Source organism: Eriocheir sinensis, chromosome 22 (genome assembly GCF_024679095.1).
Source record: "Eriocheir sinensis breed Jianghai 21 chromosome 22, ASM2467909v1, whole genome shotgun sequence".
NCBI lineage: Eukaryota > Metazoa > Arthropoda > Malacostraca > Decapoda > Varunidae > Eriocheir > Eriocheir sinensis.
Genome location: NC_066530.1, coordinates 11,636,388 through 11,651,941, shown reverse-complemented (window position 1 = coordinate 11,651,941; position 15,554 = coordinate 11,636,388). Strand labels below are relative to the sequence as shown.

At 43.1% G+C, this 15,554-nt stretch overlaps 1 protein-coding gene across 6 annotated transcripts in view; it reads right to left on the bottom strand.

Annotated features, from left to right (window-relative positions):
• Positions 1–536: 536 nt before the first annotated feature.
• The window catches only part of LOC127002057 (protein tramtrack, beta isoform-like), a 36,608-nt gene continuing 21,590 nt past the window's right edge, over positions 537–15,554 (bottom strand). For all 6 annotated transcript variants that reach the window (XM_050867432.1, XM_050867427.1, XM_050867429.1 and 3 more), the window contains 2 exons: positions 14,305–14,463; positions 537–13,146 (listed from right to left, as the gene is read on the bottom strand). In XM_050867432.1, coding sequence (XP_050723389.1) covers positions 11,239–13,146; positions 14,305–14,463 — 2,067 coding nt within the window. In that variant the 3' untranslated portion in view covers positions 537–11,238. The remainder of the gene's footprint in view (positions 13,147–14,304; positions 14,464–15,554) is intronic.

The following is a 15,554-nucleotide window of genomic DNA, read 5'->3' as shown; positions in this document are numbered from 1 at the left end:
AGGCACGTTTGCCCGGCGTCAAATATAAAGGGAGAGAAAAATTTAAAACAATAAAGAACATGCCCGCAGTGGTAAATAGATTTAGACAGATAGAGATACAAACACAGATTTTAATTGACCTCAACTTTAAAGAAATATAAAATAGTAGAAATTACATAAAAATCATTAAAATATGCAAAATGTTGGAAAAGGAAGACATTAATGGGCCATGTATTAAATCAGTACCCGGGGAAACCTTAGAATATAGACGAGTCATGTAAGACTATATATTACACACACACACACACACACACGCACACACGCACAATCCATGATGGTGACATGAAGAGCTATTTTTTTCTTCTATTGCAGCCACGGCCCAGGAATCTGTGAACCGGAAGAGGCGGCTGACAAGACAAGTACAGGTGATGTAAGAATGCGAGGCAGGAAAATCTCTCTCTCTCTCTCTCTCTCTCTCTCTCTCTCTCTCTCTCTCTCTCTCTCTCTCTCTCTCTCTCTCTCTCTCCCAGGTGAAGGTTGAAGGAAAGAGTCCCGGGTTAGGTGTACAAGATGCCTTTATTAATACTTGAAAAGTATGGAGAAGAGGCACTTTTTAGTCACACTAAAGTGTACCATGTAGGAACATCCTTTGTTGTTGGCGACCTGACGATGAACAGTAGAATTGCCATGACGGTTTTTTAGTTAACAAGTCTGCCTACACCCTCACAAATTACTGGCTACGAACAGAAACTCATGAGTGATCCTGCTGAAAAGAAATAAACGGAACAGTAAAAAGTAATCCTGCGGCGAAAGAGAAAACACAGAAAACACGTCAACATCTGTAGGATTGCCATGACGGTCTCTCCTTTTTGTGGTAAATAAGTCTGCCTACGTCCTCACAAATCACTGGCTATGATAAATGATAAGACTGATCCTGTTGTAAAAAAGAAAACACGTTGACATCAGTAGAATTGCCATTTTCTTAGTTAACAAGTCTGCTGACACCCTCACAAATAACTGGCTGGGAACGAGAACTGAAGTGATGCTGCTAAGAAATAAACACACAAAGCAAAGAGTAATCGTGTAAAGAAAACTGTATTGACAACGTATCAGTAAAATTGCCATGAAGGTCTTTAGTTAACATGTCTGCTTCCACCTTCACGTCACTGGCTACATAAAATAAAGAGTTATCCTGCCGAGAGAATAATAACTAAACCGACACTTTACTGACGGGAATCAAAAACTGTACTGACAAGTTTTCATGGAACCAAAAAAAACATATAAACAAGTTATTCATGGATTTCAAAACTGTACAGAAATGTTACTCATGGAATTCAAAACTACATTGCCAGATTACCAAGAGAATTAAGATCTGTAAGACACTTCAATCATGGAATTCAAATAAGAGGAAAGCAAAACTAGATGCGACTTCCTTCATGCATTACAAAACGATATCACCAAAGTTTCCTTCATGCAATTCAAAACGACATAACCAAAGTACTCATGAAATCCCAAACTGCACAATCAAGTTACTAAATGGAATCCAAACCTCTATACTGACACTTTACTCATGGTCATGCAAATCAAAACCACATCACCAAAATTTCCTTCATACAATTCAAAACGACGTAACCAAAGTACTCGTGAAATCCCAAACTGCATGAACAAGTTACAAATGGAATCCAAACCATGTCTTGACACTTTGCTCATGGACTTGCAATTCAAAACCATAAAACCAAAGTACTCATGAAATCCAAAACTGCATGAACACATTACTAAGTGGAATCCAAACCTATGTATCGACACTTTACTCATGGACTTCAGCTCTGCACACATCAAGTCTTTGTGGCGGTGTATCAGGTCACAGGGGAGCGGAGGAGGCTTTCGGGGCCTAGTAACATGGAGCTGCAGTCTAGCGTAAGTACATCAGGAAAATACAAAAATAATTAAAACTACAAAACTCTTCCTCCCATAACAACACGTCTTGAGTACGGGAGTTTGTTTGTTTATATGTTTGTTGGTAGCGGTGCGCACAATCAACCCAGCCATTAATAGGAACTTGAAGCTTCTTACCAAACGTCTGTCGGGTCCGTTGGAACTAAAGGTCAACAAAGGGTTTGGGTCGCCCATTCGTACCTTTGCTCCATTCTGATAAGTCCTCGTCGTATACGGAAAAGAACGTACTCGGAAGACTGAGATAGAGTATAAAAATGAGCTTTGTCAGAATTTAGATTGCTTACTGATTTGTATTTTGGTGGTTTAATTTTTTCATGTTCAAGGTCATGTCCAGTTTTTCTTTTCCTTAGTAATCAACTAAAGAATGCTGATCACTGTATTTTGGTAATATTTCTCAACTCAGTTATTTCCAGAGTAAATTCTTTCTGTTGTGAGCACTAATTGGAGTGGTAGGTAAGAAATAGCACCCAACCCCAAACTCATTATGTCTTGAAACTCAACCGAAGAAACACATCTTGAAACTGGGACTAAACACTTTAGTCTTCAAACCCATACGATGAAACATGTTTCATCTTAAAACTTGGGCAAAACTTTTTGATTTGAAATGACCAAAATTCTAGACATCTTGAAACTCAACTGGGAAAATGTACTCTGCCATAAAACTGAACTGAACTCAGTTTACATAATTAAAAGTATCCCAGAAATCAATCGACATAACTCATTACATCTTCAAACTCAGTATTCACATAATCCATCAAGTACATGAATGTTTCCACGTTAGCACAAAATAATAATCAGTTGGCAGAATTTCAACTTAAGGTGTGCTGCTGCTGGGTAAATATATATGTAAAAAAAAAAAAAAAAAAAAAAAAAAAAAAAAAAACCAGTCCAATTCTTGTAAAAGAAACTTGTCGCTCAAATCTCAGTACCCAACCTTATATATATTACAGCCAATCAATCAATGGAGGCATACCACAGGGGGAGTGTCACCTCGCCCACCCTACAACGCCAACCCTGGAGATCCCTCTAAGCAAGCCTCCATGCGGGCCCCTTCCTCATGGCAGAATCCATTGACTTACTCAAGCCATGAACTCTGTGGGCATCCCCTTGGCCTACTCCACTCGGATAGTCTCATACAGAAACAACCTGGTGAGTAGAGTTGGCTTTTGGGTAATGAGCCACATGACTGTATAGCCAAGAGATAGCATTTGTGGACTATGCAGGTAATAGACCTCAACTCAGTCTCCTGGAATAATCGCCAAAGTCATTTCAGCAATACCCCATGATTCTATGTAGACACTTATTACCAAAGACATCAATCCATCTCTAAGTCACTATTTAGTGTCCCTGTCTTATGGTCATACAATAAGACTGAGAGCACAAGCAACTTGCAGATGAGAATCCTCATCCTTCTGCATAGGTATCAACAACACTATATTCTCATGCTGAGCAAGTCCATAACACTGTGGGCCAAGCCAATCTGTCATAAGACTTCTTGACAAAACCCCTTGTTTTTCTGCACTACTGCACAACTGTTTACCAAAAAGAAAAAAATGTACTTTGTAAATTAATACAAATGTATTTGTGTTTTAAACTAAAAGACAATTGCATTCTTCTTAAACTGAGACAAATGTATTTCTTTTTCAAACCAAGACAAACATATCTTTACAAATGAACAAATGTAAATGTATTTCTTTAGATAATAAACAAATGTATTTCCTTTAAATTAGATCAGCAGACAAACTTATTTCTTTGTTAACTAATTGGCAAGTGGTTATCTTTCAAACTAACAAATGTATTTCCTTGTTAACTAATAGGCAGAATGAACTAAAATACTGCAGTCGGTCCAATTAGTTAGGTATGAACTGGCCTCCATTACAGGGATAACAGTGAGGTAAAGTCTGGTGTCTATGTTCACATACAACAGAGTGTTTGTTACAATAATTTGTCTTTTTATATAAGCAACATACAATTAGCGCCAAGATCACTGGCAATAAATACATAATTAAGAGTCTGGCAGCAACTGTAACACTCCATCAACTGTGACAGAAAGACTCACACTCATGGACTCTGGGCTGACGATAACAAAGCTACATACAAAGATCCAAGCCGGTGCGGCGGTCCTCCAGCTGTCTCGGCTCTTGGGCCCACGGGACATCATCGCATGATTATTTTCTTAAAGACATTTGTAAAGTATTGCAAAAAATATATTAATGGTTAGAAATTTCTTATCAGGCACCGGTGACAGATAAAATGCATGATTATTGTCCCTTATTTATCAAACTATTTGTTAATTTAGAAAGTATTTCAAAAAGATTAGCAATATTGCAGAAAATCATTAATGCTAGATAGGTTCAAAATATTGCATGATGATTTATTATAGTTTTCCTAAAAAGCATCATGTAATGACATCTCATGAATCCAAGGTCTGAGCTGGCTGTCAGACCGCTCTGCACGGGACTTGCAAAGATCTGCGTTGACTGACCAAACAGTGTCCTCGGAGGTCCTGCCCAGAGTGCACGGTGCAGCCCACACCACTTGGAACACAGCCTTTGTCCGCACCCGATACGGCTCGTGAGCAGCGGCAGGTCTAGCAACAACACAAATTTATCATACCACCTTACAAAAGTTGAATAAATAACATACTAAACACCGTATATTACATGGACCTATGTATGTATGGGGGACTGGCTAGGGAGGGGATGTCCATCAGCACAGACACACTCATCCAGCCACCACTTACAGCAGGAGAAAACTTCTATGGAAACAAGCCGAGGCACCATAGGAAAGCAAGTCAAAGTCTAACCTTCAATACAAATTTTTGAGAGAATTGTTTTGCTTAATTATATGTGGATACCAATCTTCTGGGGTACAAACCATTCAATAATAAAGAAATTTAGCATTGTGGGAGGATGAATGGTTTCTATACAAATATATGTTGTATTAAAATTGAAAACTGCATAATATTTACTTCTTTGAGGGCTTAAATTTATTCTACACTTGGCAATTTAGGGGAAGGCATGATTTTTACCAATATATAGACTGTGTTAAAATGAGTAACTGTCAGAATAAAGAACACTCATTAACGTTACTTTTCTGGAGAGGTTGACTTTTACACGAGGAATGCTAATCATATTCACTTTGACGATAGGTAATTTTCTGTTCTCGGCTCAAGTTTCTTAGGAATTTTTTCTCTGCTGTGAGTACTAATTGGTATGGCATGTACAGAGTGGCGGACACACCCTAGTTGAATCAGTGCCGTCTTGAAGCCTGCGCTCAGGACCTTCTTCACACGTCTCGCTGTTTTGCACCAGAGTTCAAAGTACGGCAAACGTTGAACACTCGAGCTTATTCTCTCCCGTTGATCCTCGAAGATTCTTACAACACTGCACGGCACTTCACACTATGTACGTGATTAGGTTCATTAAGATTCAGGACACTTGAAAAATTAAAGGAGCTGTGAATCAACTCTTAGCTGAAAGCAAATTTATTTAACACTGACTTGGCTATTAATTATTATTGTTATTATTATTAACTATTATTATTATTATTATTATTATAAATATAGTTGCTGTCCTACCAGACACTTAACTTCCAAATAGTCTTGCCGGCTACACGTACACTAAAAAAAATATATAAAAATTGTAGTAGTAGTAGTAGTAGTGGTAGTAGTAGTAGTAGTAGTAGTAGTATGTTGCTACAAAATCTGAGAATCAAATATCTGAAAATTGGTGCTTTACAAAAATTGGTAAAAAAAATAAGAAATATAAACTGAATACGAGGTCACTGAAGCAACATGAGAAGAGTTGACACATTGTTGTGAGCACACTGATGGGCGCGAGCCACCAGGGACCCACACACACATACACACACACACACGCACACACACACGGCCTCGTAGTAACACTAGACACGCAGCTACAACTATTGGGGGAGAGGGGGGAGTGCAGGCGGAGGTGACTCAATGTTCTGCCCACCATAAGTACGGTCATCCTGCGGCATTGTGTGATGTGAATATGAGGTGGCACAGATGGACGAAACACTAACCTACGCAGTACACACATCCTGCTGACATTTATGCATGTATCTCTGAATGGAAATGAGTTGTGTGCATGTAGATATACACATAGGCTTAAAAACATGCACACACACATCCAGTAGTAATGTATATACACACAGTGAGATGACTTTCAATAATTACAACAATTTCATATACATATTACACATACACATATACTCATCTTCAGTTACATATACACAACAAACACTATTATAAACCTTCAGTGGACTAAGAAAATGCGCTATTGTAGCCTCAATGAATAAATGACTAAATATTTTTTTGTTGGGGGACAGAGCACAGTATGGTGAGTTGATTGAGTCACTTCCTCGGTTGTTAACTATCTATTGTACAAGTCTGCTGGCCGCTGTGACCCTGCGACGGACTGCCAGGCGAGGCACTGGGCCGGGAACTGATGCTGAGATCTCATGAGCCACCTCTGTCACGAAAACAAGCATGACATTGTGTTCTGTACTGCATGATTGACTCTTTGAAAACAGTAAAAGTCCATTAACCTGAACAGCATTAGACTTTAACAGCATTAGACACTTGTACCTGCTGACAAGTGTATTTTTTGACAATCAGATGGCAACTCTCATCACAAAAGTGTACTGACGCATGGAGGAACATTGGGTTTTAGGCTATTGGATTTTCAGTCGTGGAATTCAGACTAACGGACTCTTACTGCAACTATGAATTTTTACCATTAACGTAAGAGATCAAAATGCCCTGCAAGATTGGCAGGCCACCTGACGGCTGGCTCCTGCCACTTCACTGACCTCACGCAGTGTTAAAGCTTGGAGAGGGTCATTTTTGTGTTAGAGTTACAATTGAAAGCTTCTATTAAAAGGTGTTTTCACAGAGGCAGCGTGGCAAATGCAATGCCCAATATATGTGTGTGTGTCGGGCCAAGTGCCACCTGGTGCGGGGTCAGAGGATCACAGCGGACACATGCTGGAGCTGAACACATGGTGGAGGCACTGTTGTGTCCTCGTGGTTTGCTGGATCTTGTTTGTAATCTAATTTGGAGCCTCACACAGGTGTCCCAGAAGCTGTCGTCAGTCACTGAAGCCTGCGGTACAGTTCCACAGCCCAACGTCAGGTCCTGTCAACGCCCAAACCAAGCAACTACCAAAGCTTGTTAGCTAGCTTTCTGAAAACCCACCCAAGACTACAGAAAATTTGTCTGCTGTATCCTCAAGTTTGTTGGGCTCTTTATAAAACACCTAACACCATGCAAGAAGTCTATGGTGCCTTGTGGAAGAACAAACTAACTTGAGGTGTTGGACATGAGTGAATGCACCAACTGAATGCTGGATGCCAGAGTGAAGTTGGCAAGGAGGAAATCTGGCATCCATAATCTAGCTCTGAGTTGATTTATACGTTGGGCGCTGACGAAGCATCGGGCTCAGGGACTGACCCTACGACACAGACGGGAGCAGCAACTGGTCTGGTGGATGACGCATGCATGCACAATGGCCACAACAGAGCCCTCTCTCTGACTGCAGCCTCACTCAATGATCCACATGAATACAGAAAGGAAAGGTGAAATGCATGGGTTTGAGCTTGTGGCCCACAGGTACAAGAGGACATACCTGCAGGTGAATTTGTACACCATTATAGGGACAAGTGGGGCATCTGTAGGAACATTATCACACACTACCTAGGTTACAAATACACTGTGATGCTGGCAATAGATCCTTTAAAAACTGTAGTAAAATCAATCATGTAGCAGTAGCAGTAGAAGTAGTAGTCGTAGGTGTAGCAGTAGTAGTAGTAGTAATAGTAGAAGATATCTTGTACAGAAATGAGTCATGGAATTGGTCCTACTGATATCCCAGGTCCTAGGTGGTGGAACAGCCCTGGGACACCCACATGAGCTTCCTGTCACTGTGGAGGGTTTGCTTTGCTTTGCTTTGCTTTGCTTTGCTCTGGCTCGTCCAGGTTGTGTCTGGTATCAGCGTCACACAAGAACAGTTCCTCGAAGCCTCAGTGTGCAGCCGAGGCTTAGCGGTACATCAGTCATCCGTGTCCTGTATTGGGTTGTGCTGGGAATATGTACGGTAGTTTGAAATCATCCATTTAAATAGGGTTGAATGTTTCTTTGTTTTCATCTCATTCTCAACCTGATGATCTATGGAGGAACGTTGTCTTTTTTTCTCTCTACTGTATCAACTTAGCACACAATGTTCAGATAATTAAGTTTTGGACCATGAAATAGGGTTGTATGTTTCTTGGCTATCCTTTCACCTCAACCTGATGATCTATGAATAAGATAAAGATTTTTTTTTTTTTTTCTAGTGAAGTAACTTTGCACACAATGTTCAAATGATAAAGTTTTGGAGTGGAAACTGTATTACAAAAGAGCATTGATGTTACACACTTTCATCTCTTGTTGCTGTACTCAACCAGTGACAAGAATGACTTTGTTTTCTACTGTATCAAGTCTGCACACAAAGTTCAAATAACAAGGTTTAGTTGTGGAAACTGTATTACAAAGGAGCATTGCTGTTACACTTCCATCTCTTGTGTTGTGGACTATTCAATGACACGATGAAGGAGGACTTTTGCCACGTCTTTACTGGCTACAGGTTTGTGCCGTTCAACACACAGTAACTTGCTGGACAACTACTACATCCTCAGCCAGTGGGCTCATGCGGTGGCGCCAGGCTGTGGACGCCCAGCTCCATACTAACATCTCTATATTGCCATTCTGAATGTGGCACAACCAATGCACCAAGCACCCAAATGCACCAGAATTTTTATATGGGGTAAAATTGGGAAACAATCAAAACAGGGTACCTCAAGTAAGCATGACATCTTTAAGCATAGGCTGAACGATTCATGGAAACCTTCGCTAAAACAGGGCAGAGGAAGCTTAACAAACCGGGAAACTATTACATCAATTGATCCCTATGTGTTCAGGAACTTGGCTATTATTTTCAAGTGAGAGGGCAGTCTGCCCCTCCATCCACAATTTATCACAAGTCACAAGGCACTTGACTTATCACCAGCTTACCACTACAGGCAAACATAATACATCAGCTCAGCTCTTCACATGAACTCAGTATGTGGTTTAAATAAAAGAGGTGCTACACTGGGTTTTGTCACTGCTATTGGGAGGGTGCTTGAAGATTTGTGGTGCCACATTCTACAAAACTGAAGTGCCACTCATGTCATGTAAACAAATAACTATTATCCAGTTACTGGAAAAAGCGCTTTAGCATTTCAAATGCTACAAAGAACAATCAACCTCTGTCATCACATGACTCATTTTGGTAACAGACAGTCATTAACATACGAATTCTAAAGAATTCTCGGCCTAACACAATTTTCCTTCTGGACAAGAGAGGCAGGCGGCCACTGCCGGGAGCAGTGGCCCCAACAAGCTTCTCACAATATCACAGACCAACAAGGTGTGCATGTGGTGTAGCTCCTCCTAACATGCCGTCCTCAGTCGCAGCTTAGCTGGCCTTACATCACTAAAACTTGCACTCTCTCAAGGGCTGCATTCTCAGCCAAACATTAACATATTCAACCGGGGTGTCTACAAAGCCTTTCTGATCCACACTGCTGGATGCATCAAAACCATTTTTTATGGCTGACTCACATGCTTAAATACGACTTTTACTCACAAACAATAAAATATATATGTATACTGTGGCTGGACTTGAATAAGGTTTGGCTGAAAATGTGGCCTAGTCAATCCTGACATAGTATTGTAACTGAAAGACAAGGAAGTTGGTCACAAACAAAGGAGGAAGGAAGAGCAAGGAAGCCGAGCGAAGGAGGAGAGTGTGTGGGTGTGACGCGCGTGCCTCCTCTACGGCCACAGGTGGTGCACACGGGAGAGACAGACTGACACAGACAGGTAGACAGACAGACAGACAGACAGACAGGTGGAGGACTAAATACTACAGTTTAACGAGCTAGGCTCACCTACAGTACTCCTAAGGTCTATCAGTAACACTAGGGACACATCTGTGGTATGGTACAAATAAAATTCAACAGTCACTTATGCCATAAACAAGCTCTGCTTTCATTTTTAGTTGACTTGGTCAACTCTCCACTCGGCATACAAATGCTCTAGGGCACGTCCTCGACAGTATCACGAGCAGCAGTTTAGAGTCCGGCCGGCGTGTCATGAGCCAGACTTTTAACAGTAACACCAGCCCGGCCCTCCACCCTCCACGGGGGGCGGCCCACCCACTCCTGGGTTGCCATCACCACACCTCTCAGCTGTGCCCCTCACACTGGATGTCTTGAGGCAGAACAACAACCCCAGCACTATGTGGCGGACAGTCAAGAGCATGCAATGCTAGCACCATCGTGATCCCCCGGGGCAGACGGCAGGGCCAGGCGTCTCCGCAGCGCCAGACCACAACGACAATCCAGGAGGCTGAGAACCTCCCTGGCTAAACAGTCCAGTACATAGTTATACACAAGTGGCTCTGCACATAGCTATTGCCTAACACTGACCATGGCGAGCAACCTCAGGTCTCCAGATGGACCTTGGGGTATGGTAATTTCAAAACCCTATGCCCCTGCCACTGCTCTGGGTCTCAAGGGAGAACAAGGAAAAGAGGGAATGGAGAATGGACTCTGCAGGTAGGCATGAGGTGATTTTGGCAGTCTTGTTGCACCGGGAAGTGGCCAGGTGACGCAGGTGGTGCAGCGGGCCGGGCGACGGGAGGAGCAGGGCCAGGGGGCAGTGGATACAACCCACGCCCACACTAACCTACCTTGTACTATAGGCTCAAGCCTCCGGCCCACCTCACCGGCTGGGCTATAAAAACAGTTTTGTAGAGGGGGAAGCACAGCGCCGCCTCGAGAAGATGAGTCGTACTCGCACGACCAAGATGTGGTAACTGGGCTTGAAATATTAATGTTGGTGAGCACAGCAGGCGGTGTGGAGCTCTGCGTGCATCACTGGGCAGTGACTAGATCACAAGGATACTCAACGCTGCTGAGGTGCCCCCTGGCTCGCTGGCCCCCGCTGACGCCCGCCGACTACTCTTAAATTTTAATCTCTTTTGAGAATAAGAAATATGACAACAATATCAATACCTAAATTTAAAAACTAGGCATGTAACACAGTTACTGTCACTGGTTCAAAACCTTTGATTTTACTGCTTTTGAAGCAGACGTGGCACTTTCAGTGCGTATAGTATCAACTAATTTGTTATAAGAATGTAAATATATATATAAAAATTTATCTTCTTAAATATTTGGGGACAATTTTGGTATTATTCATTAGACATATTTTGTAGCTTATGTAGGTTTTGTAGATTTTGCATATTTTCTAAATTTTGCAGACTCTGTTGCAAACTATGCACTGGCTTGGCGAAGGGAACCCCCAGGTGTGTGGTGATGTGCTTGGAGAGGTAGTCTGCCCGCGCAAACTTCTTCCCGCACACCTTGCATGGGTACGGCTTCTCCCCGGTGTGGATGCGTAGGTGTCGGTTCATGTCGGAGCGCCCGCCGAACGCCTTCCCACACACACCACAGTTGTACGGCTTTTCCCCGGTGTGGGTGCGGATGTGCAGCTTCAGGTTCTCCCGGCCCTTGAAGCCCTTCTGGCAGAACTGACACTTGAAGGGCCGCTCCTCATCCCCCCTGGGGTCTGGGGCCAGGGAGAGGGGAGCGTGGGGGAGCATGAGACCCCCGCGAGGCTCCAGTTTGATGAGGGTGTTCTGGCTGGGAGGCGTGCTGGTGCCGGGCGTGATGCTGGTGGTGCTGGCGGTGGCGGTGCTCATCGCAACACTAGAGGACGGAGGAAGGCCACCGATGGGGGTTGTGGTAGCAGGAGGGGAGGGCATGGCCAACGGAGTGGAGGCAGGGAGTGGCGAGCGAGGTGGTCCAGAGATACTGCTTGGGGAGAGGCGTGGTGATGCCTGGGGCGAGGACGCCACACTTGGGGGCCGCGACAGACCTGGTCCCTCGCTCACTTTGACTTCTCGCAAGGTGTCGAGCGAGCATTCCGTCGACCCTCGGCAGTGCTCCTCAAAGCTGGCCACGTCTCGGAATGTCAACTTGCACTTCACGCAGTACACAAACTTGCCTTTGTTCTCTTCTTCAAAATCTCCATCCTCTTCCTCACCTTCAGGTTCAATTTCCTCTTCCTCATCGTCTCTGTCTTCGTAGTTCTTGACGCCGTTCTCTGGGTTGGTGGAGTGCAGAAGGGCAGCATTGAACGAGGTGGGATTGGACGTGGACGGCCTCTCTGCTCCCTCCTCCTGGTGCTGGGTCTCCATGCTCTCTTCCTTAAGGGTAACGGAGGTCTCAGATTCACTCTTGGAGGACTCACTAACCAGGAGCTTCTGGAGGTAGGACTCGTGTATCCCCCGGTGCATGAGTCTCCCTTCCTCAGACTCGGCCTTCATGATGCGGTCGAGAGCGTCGTGGTTTGACCGATGTTTGGTGAAGCTCTTGTGGTACTTGAAGCACTGGCCGCACACGCTGCAGCGGAAGGGCTTGTCACCGGGCAGCTTGGCGGTGTGGTTCTGCTCCTGGTGCCTCTGGAAGGCCGACTGGTACTTGTAGCGCTGGCCACACTGGTCACACTTGTATGGCTTCTCCTCCTCGTGGATCCTGATGTGCTCCTCGAGGTGATGCGACGAGGGCAGGATCATAGCGCAGATATGGCAGGTGATGCCACTCCCGACACTCTTCTCCCGGCTGGTGCTGGCGGACGCCGTGGAGGAGGAGGTCGTCCCCGTGACTACAGGCAGTCCTAGGCTAAGACTAGAGGTTCCCCCCACACCCGCCGGCCCTCCCAGAGCTGCGAGCGGCAGACGTGCACTCGGAGGCAATGCCTTCATCACGTCCAGGAAGTGCATGAGGTCTTTTGGTGGGGTGACTCCAGGATGCTGCGTCTGCTGCTGCTGCTGTTGCTGCTGCTGCTGCTCCAGGAGACCAGGGGGAAAGTAGTGTTGGAGGGGGTGATAGCCCAGGGCCAGGGCCTGATGCAGCAGGGCCATCTGGGGTGGCAGGGGGCCGCTGGGTGCCAGGGGCCCTCCCAGGGCTGTGGCAGTGATGGAGGAGTTATTTAGTGAACTGCCAGCCAGGGAGGGTGACGGCACTGATGACGGAGGGCCGGAGGACACCACACCTGTCTCTCCCTCCTCCAGGATGACCTCAGGCGACTGAATGGTCTGAAAGGGGAAACAGAGGTAATGTATGTCTGCTTTACTGAGGCTTTCTGAAGGATAATTAAAACACTGAGTAGTCAGCAAGGAGTGTTGGGAAGGTGTCAAAATATTTTCCTGTTTTCTTACATACTAGTACTTAAGATACACTTCTTGAGAAAAATGGTTGGCATCAAGACGATTAATCAAACCCTGCATTACATACTACCGGCAAACTCATGTAAACCAGCAATCAAAGAAATGAGATCCTCCTAGAAAAAGAATACACTGATAAAGGTGATGTATCTTGCAGTATTCATGGGGAGAGGATGTAAGTATGACAGTACTGGAACTTGTGCTGGAGCTTGTAATCATAACAATGCTGTACCTTGTAACACATAAGGCATAAATACACTATATCTAAAAATAAATATGGAAAGAGCATATAATCATAACAATTTGAAGAGAATGCAATTATCATAGTTCTGCATGTGATTATCATGATTTATCTCATTTTCTAATATGCATTACTAAAACATGTAAGTATAATAATAATAATAATAATAATAATAATAATAATAATAATAATAATAATAATAATAATAATAATAATCAGATTCTCCTAACATAGGGTATAAGACTCCAGTGCCAATCTTAGATAAAAAGAATGATCTCCCAACAATGAGCTTTGAAACCGAGGAATAACTTAACACCCTAGGAAATTAGTTGTAGTTGTAGTAGTAGTAGCAGTAGTGGTAGTAGTAGTAGTAGTAGTAGTAGTAGTAGTAGTAGTAGTAGTAGTAGTAGTAGTAGTAGTAGTAGTAAAATAGAAGTAGTGGTAGTAGTAGAAGTACCAGTACCAGTAGTAGTAGTAGTAGTAGTAGTAACCAGTAACAGTAGTAGTAGTAGTAGTAGTAGTAGTAGTAGTAGTAGTAGTAGTAGTAGTAGTTGTAGTAGGTAAGTACTCATAAAGGAATATTTCATCCATTACCTCTAATGTAACATAACCTAATCAAAGTTTTTATTCTCATAATAATACTAATTAAAAGAATTAAAAGAATGCATATGACCTACCCCACTCAAACCTACCCTACCCTGCCACACCCTACCATAACCTAACTAACCCCCCCCCCCCCCCCCAAGCTAACCTAACTCTTTGACATTCCACAGCAGCGGGAGACTCACCACGTGCGCCCTGTCATCATCGTCATCATCACAGCCCTTAGGCTCCCCAGGGCTGCTGGTGGAGGTGCTTGCGGTGGCCATGGGCACACCAACAGAGATCTTGGCTATGGACGGCGAAGCTTTGTCTGAGTCCCAGGTTGGGGGGGTGTTGTTGTTGTCCTGACGAATAAAGACCAAGGTAAACAGAATGATTGGTGCAAATTGAACACAGCACAAAATATACAACTAGCAAACCTTCATCAACAACTCTCTCTGAAAACATTTTCTTCATGTGAAACAAGAAAACACAGAAACTTAGCACAGCATAAATGCATATAACTAAAATATTCTTATCACTGGCTGTCAGTATTATAATTAGATAATGCAAAAAGATATAAAATTAGAGACAGTACAGGGCAGGACAAAAAAGTTCTCATCAATGACTCAGAAATAAAATCAAAATATTCCCCTGAGATGTTATTAAAGATATGTAATAAGACAGAACCCAACATGAACCAGACAAGTTTTCATCAATAGCTGTCAAAACTAAAATCAGTACTTGTATTTAAATTCATGCAACAATATGCTAAGCAATTATGAGCCCTGAGACAACACTGCTCAAAAAATTATCACCAAAGACTCATAATTAGAATCAGAACATCCAATTAAGATCACACAATAGGAAATATGTAATCCTTCACACCAAATGAATTAAAATGAAGAGGCATGTAGGAAATCTATAATCATATCCACTTCAATTATTTTTCATTCAGTTTTCATAATCTTGTCAAGGGTGAATTATTCCCTTTGATCAATGAAGATAACGACCACAGCTTTATCCTTCATCCTATAATGTAAACACGTAGTATTGTATGGAACAACAATTTATTCATTATTATTAACCTGGTAGCAGCGGGGATCATGTTTCTTAATGGTCCCTCAAGCGAGAAAAATGAGAAAAATCATCCCTCACACAAACCATTTCATAATATATATCAATGCATTTGTGATCAGATTATGTATCATCTATTTTGGGGGGTTTATATCATGGCACAAATTTGGCCCGTCGCTTCTACACGGTAAAGCCACAAATTTGGCCCGTCGCTGCTACCGGGTTAAGTGCGGGCAGCTTTGACCATAGTAATTGTTTAAATCTACACCCACTGTAAGAATTAAAAGGCATTGTACCCAACACAGAAGATTCGGTATGCAACATTATTTGATCTAGTTCCCAAAATTCAATGCCAACAATTGTGATACCTGTTACTGCT